At 51.4% G+C, this 4,899-nt stretch overlaps 1 protein-coding gene across 1 annotated transcript; it reads right to left on the bottom strand.

The window, feature by feature from the left end:
• Nucleotides 1-1,454: 1,454 nt before the first annotated feature.
• Nucleotides 1,455-1,826, bottom strand: LOC145418948 (histone H2A-like). The gene has a single exon (XM_080287203.1). The coding sequence runs from the start codon at nt 1,824-1,826 to the stop codon at nt 1,455-1,457; it is 372 nt and encodes a 123-aa protein (XP_080143329.1).
• Between the last annotated feature and the right edge of the window lie 3,073 nt (nt 1,827-4,899).

The raw sequence follows: 4,899 nt of genomic DNA, 5'->3' as shown, positions 1-4,899 counted from the left end.
TTTCCAGCATAGTAACTGAAGAATTCACCGTGCGTTCATGCCGGATAGAGAGCATTTCCTAATATGCAGCGGGAATGCCTTTCTCGTTGTGCCAACCTGTGTACCTTTATGAGGGCGTGAGTGAAGCGATGAGTAAGTAAAAGAAACAGGCAAATAACGAAAACAAAAACTGCGACGTGAACAACACATCAAGAAAAGAAATAAACGAAGAGGCAAATATTCCCCCCCCTTCAAAAAAAAAAAAAAAAAGTAAATGATTGAAAAAAAAAAAAAAAAGAGGAATGAATGCATGTCTGTATGTAAGTATTGGAGTTCATTCGTCTGTGTGTGTGTGTGTGTGTGTGTGTGTGTGTGTGAAAGAGAGCATGCTTCGCTCTGGAGCAATAGCTGATATATGGAAACCTAAACTGAGGGTCTGTCATCATCTCTCTTTGAAGAAGGGTTTTGTCCCTGAAAAGGGCCGAGATTTCTTTCGATCGAGGTGAGGGGCCTCTGCAGATGAACAAATTATCTCTTGAATTTGTTGCTGTCACGGCCGTTTTCTCTAAGTGCCAAAACCCACCAATCACCCATCGTACAAGCATTGCATCAACCGCCATACAACCGCCGAGGCCTGAAATCAAATTTAAATGGATCCGGTTGGTACTTGCACGACCGCTAGTTCATTATATAGAAGAGGTGGTTGACAAGGTGGCTGACACTCGCCTCCCAACAGTTTCACTATGCAGGCCTTTACCGGAGCTCGCAGTTCGATGGCTGCTGCAGCTGATGATGATGATTTTTAATATTATTATTAATCTTGATGATGATGGATGGATGGATGGATGAAGAGATAGATGGTGGAGATATTTTTTTTTTTTTTTTTTTTTGATTTTGTAGTAACTAGTTGTTGCAATACTACTAATGACGAGAGAAATGAATGAATAGTATTTTCTTCATTATTACCATTATTGCTATTTCGGGGTGTTAAATCCACCATGGTCGTCACCACACGGATAATATATATACTGTTGTATACATCACCATATCCTCTGTCACTGAACGACTTTGTCCATTCCTTCGATGGTGGGAGAATAGCCATCATCACCTGTGTTTTCATTCATCCACCCGGCCAGGCATTTATTTAGGAGGCATAATTATACAGTACAGTATTATGTAGGTGCAGTTGGGAACGGGACAAGACGCTATGTAGTAGTGGGAATATTATTATTATCATTAATCGACCTTCACTGATGTCAGTAGCTTCTTACATCCAACCGAACATAAATATAGCCACAGACATATGCCAGCATTCAACACATACCACATTATACGCACATACAGTATACCAACACATTCATCCATACACAAAGATGATGTTGGCCTATGCCAAAGTCTATTCTCTCTCAAGAAACGAATGTGGCTCCTAAAGGAGCCGATGGAGGTGAAGAAGAAGAAGAATTTCTTGGAAGTGTTTACTTCTTCTCTGTCTTCTTGGGGAGCAGCACAGCCTGGATGTTAGGCAGGACACCTCCCTGGGCGATGATGACGCCAGAGAAGAGTTTGTTGAGCTCCTCGTCATTACGGATAGCCAACTGCAGGTGACGGGGAATGATACGAGTCTTCTTGTTGTCATGGGCTGCGTTGCCAGCCAGCTCAAGCACTTCAGCTGCTAGGTACTCCATGACTGCAGCCAAGTAGAAGGGGGCACCAGCACCCACATGCTCGGCGTAATTGCCTTTACGAAGGAGACGGTGGATCCTGCCGACGGGGAACTGGAGCCCAGCCCTGCTAGATCGGGACTTGGACTTTCCCTTCACCTTGCCTCCTTTGCCACATCCGGACATGGTAGTATAATCTTCGTCGTCGTCGCTTGAGTAGGACCTTCAGGAGAAGACTAATGCGTCACCCGCCTGTTTGTTGTTTGTTTGATATTCGTCCCAGTTTCTTGGGACACGGGCAAACTGAGAGCCCGTCAGAGGTGCGCACTACTTGCGCGAACTTGCTTTAGCGAGGTGGAGGATAATCCTTAACCGTAGTAATCAATATATTTAATGGAGCACGGGCAACAACGGCTGCAGCGTCCATAAAGACGTCACCAGTTCGTTCAATGGGCGAGTCCAGCTCAGACCTGAGCATGGTGGTGGCTGGGCAGTCCAGAAGATAATGAAGAAGGGGCTCCTCACAGCTGGACAAGCAATGGGCACATGGGTCTGGCTCCATACCCACAATTTGCTTGTAGCAGAGAAACCCAAGACGCAATCTTCGAAGCCGGATTACAATAAAATTAGGTAGACCTGGGGGGGGCAGCAGGAGGGAATAGGACGTGGCAGTAGCATACCATTTTGCAGAGCAAGAGCCCTCCGTGACCCAGAGCTGATGGTCCTCTAGGGATAGTCTTCCTATGGTGGCAGTGAGAGTGCGGATGAGGTGCGAGGGACTAGGTCGTAGTGGAAATGTGATGTCTGGAAGATCACAAGCTGAGCCCGCAGCGTGATCAGCACGCTCGTTGCCACTGATTCCCACATGTCCCGGGAGCCAGTGCAGGTTAATCGTTGCGCCCCTATGGACAAGAAGTGATGCGAATGTATGGATCGCTGTTAGGAGGAAGACGTTGTCATGCAGCGAGAAAGATCGTAATCTCTGAATCGAGGAAAGAGAGTCTGTGTGGATTATGACTCGGTTGCGACGATGGTGGTGAGCATGGCGCAAAGCACCCAGGATGGCCGCAAGTTCCGCCTGGAAAGCGGATACACCTGAGGAGAGTCGCCAAGCTTCCACTATTTGCCCAGTGACAAAGGCTGCTCCAGCTGCGCCATTGGGGGAAACAGAGCCATCAGTGTAATAGATGGCTGAGTCTGGTAAGGCCAGAGCTGCCACCCTACTGAGACCCTCCTGGCAAAGGAGTGCTGGAATCGAGGAGCGGGGTTTAGCCTCCGATGGACAAATTATATTAAAAAGAGGAGGATCCCATGGCGGTGGATCAACATATCCGGAAAAGGGGGAGTCGGGGTCTTGACAGAGGCTCGCCGCAGCTCCCAGTCCATGGATGACAGCGGCCGTGTTGCGAGCCCAGTCACGCTAACGGGCCGGCTCGGGTGGGCGGCCGAGAAGGCGTTTTAGGAGGGCAGTGACGGGCAGGTGAGGCAGGCACTGGATCATCTTCAGTGTGACGATTGCCGCTCGTAACATAATGCGATGGGCCAGAGACGGCACCCCGCCCTCCATACGCAGATTTACAATCCGGGTCCAACGTGGAGCACCCAGCATGATGCGGAGTGCATCGTTCTGGATGACCTCCAGAGATCGAGACACTGGTGGAGTGAGACCAGTTAGACAGATGGCACTGTAGTCCACCAGAGATCGGATTGCGTGAATATAAAAGGTCCGGAGGACAGAAAATGATGCCCCCAAACTCCGCCTGGAGAGGTATCTGAGAGCAGCCATTCGGGTGGAAGCACGTTCCCTCAGATACCGTACATGGCAAGCAAAGGTGAGGCCCCCATCTAGCCAAACCCCCAGATACTGGTGGACGGTGACCATTGAGAGTTGATGACCTCCAAGCAGCAGTGGAAAGTCGGGGGGGCGGAGGCCAAAAGGCAGACACTTCGTCTTAGCAAAGTTGATTTTAAGCCCTAGCTCGTTGCACTTTGCATGTAACCGAGAAAGGGCCATGTCTGCCTGTTGAAAACAGTCTCTCCATGTAAACACGAGGGCTAGATCGTCAGCGTAACAGAGTAGAGTTATGCCAGGCCCATATTCAACAAAAAGGAGCTCCTCCATCAGGACATTGAACAGGATAGGGCTCAAAACGCTTCCCTGGGGGGTGCCATTGGTATGCGGGTGAAAAGAGGAGAGGTGCCCCTGAAAGCGGACCCCCGCAGTGTGGTCACAAAAAAAATCCCGGACCCAGGATATGAGCCTGCCCCCTACACCCCTGGCCGCAAGAGCTGCCAAGATAACGGTGGGGTTCGCCAGTTCGAATGCCTTCTCGAGGTCGAGGAAGATGGCCATCCCCCGTCCGCCCCTCAGCTCCCCAAGGAATGATGCAAGGCAGTGGGTGGCACTCCTGCCTGGGTGATATGCATAAATCCTTGGGTGCAGCGGTCCCAGCCGCCAAGCAAGACGAGCCCGCACAACCCTCTCAGCTGTCTTTGCAAAGCAACTGAGCAGGGAGATGGGGCGCATGGCAGTGGGATCGCGAGGTTTCGGAATCGGGTGGATGACCGCCATCTTCCACGACCTCGGTAGACGCCCCTCAGACCACGAGAGGTTGAGCAAATCAAGCAGACGCTCTCTACCGCAATCACCAGCATGACTTAAAATGGAGTACGTGACCCCATCGATCCCCGGTGCAGTGTCCTCCCGGTGCCTCAGTGCTTTTTGAAGCTCTCCGCTGGTGATGGGACAGTCAGCGGGGTCAGGTGTATTGCACGCCGTCTGAATGGCCGCAATGCGAGAGGCGGACAGCTGCACTTGTAAGGCTCGGACAGACTGCGGGAGATTGGAAGAGGCTGAGCGGTCAGCGAAATGCTGGGCAAGACGGCTGGCCTCAGCGGCAGGGTCAGGGTGGGAGGGCGGACGAGGAGGACGTGGATCCGAGATGGACCTGATTCTCCCCCACATCTCACGGAGTGTGGAGTGAGAATCTAGGGTGCGACACCATCCGATCCACGCCTCCTCTTTAAGGCGACGCTTTTCAGTAACCACATGCTGAGTCACAGCAACCAGGTACCGGCGGTGCGGAGATGTTCGGCGCCGCCGGTACTGCCTGCGTGCTGCATTCAGCCTATGGTTCAATTCCCTGACCCTGTCGCAGTAAAACCAGCCGTCCCGGTAGCATCTCGCCGAGCGCCGCTGCAATGGAATGGCAAGAGAGGCAGCGTGCGAAAAGATATTTGCTGCTTGATTTGCCCGGCT

Source organism: Coenobita brevimanus, chromosome 117 (genome assembly GCF_032717465.1).
Source record: "Coenobita brevimanus isolate Jiangsu-jjx chromosome 117, ASM3271746v2, whole genome shotgun sequence".
Lineage (NCBI taxonomy): Eukaryota > Metazoa > Arthropoda > Malacostraca > Decapoda > Coenobitidae > Coenobita > Coenobita brevimanus.
Note: the sequence above shows the minus strand (reverse complement) of the source record. Positions and strands in the feature narration are given on the sequence as shown.

What these genes read in the sequence shown, in the direction of transcription:
- LOC145418948 (XM_080287203.1), bottom strand. Translation starts at nt 1,826, where the DNA reads ATGTCCGGATGTGGCAAAGGAGGCAAGGTGAAGGGAAAGTCCAAGTCC.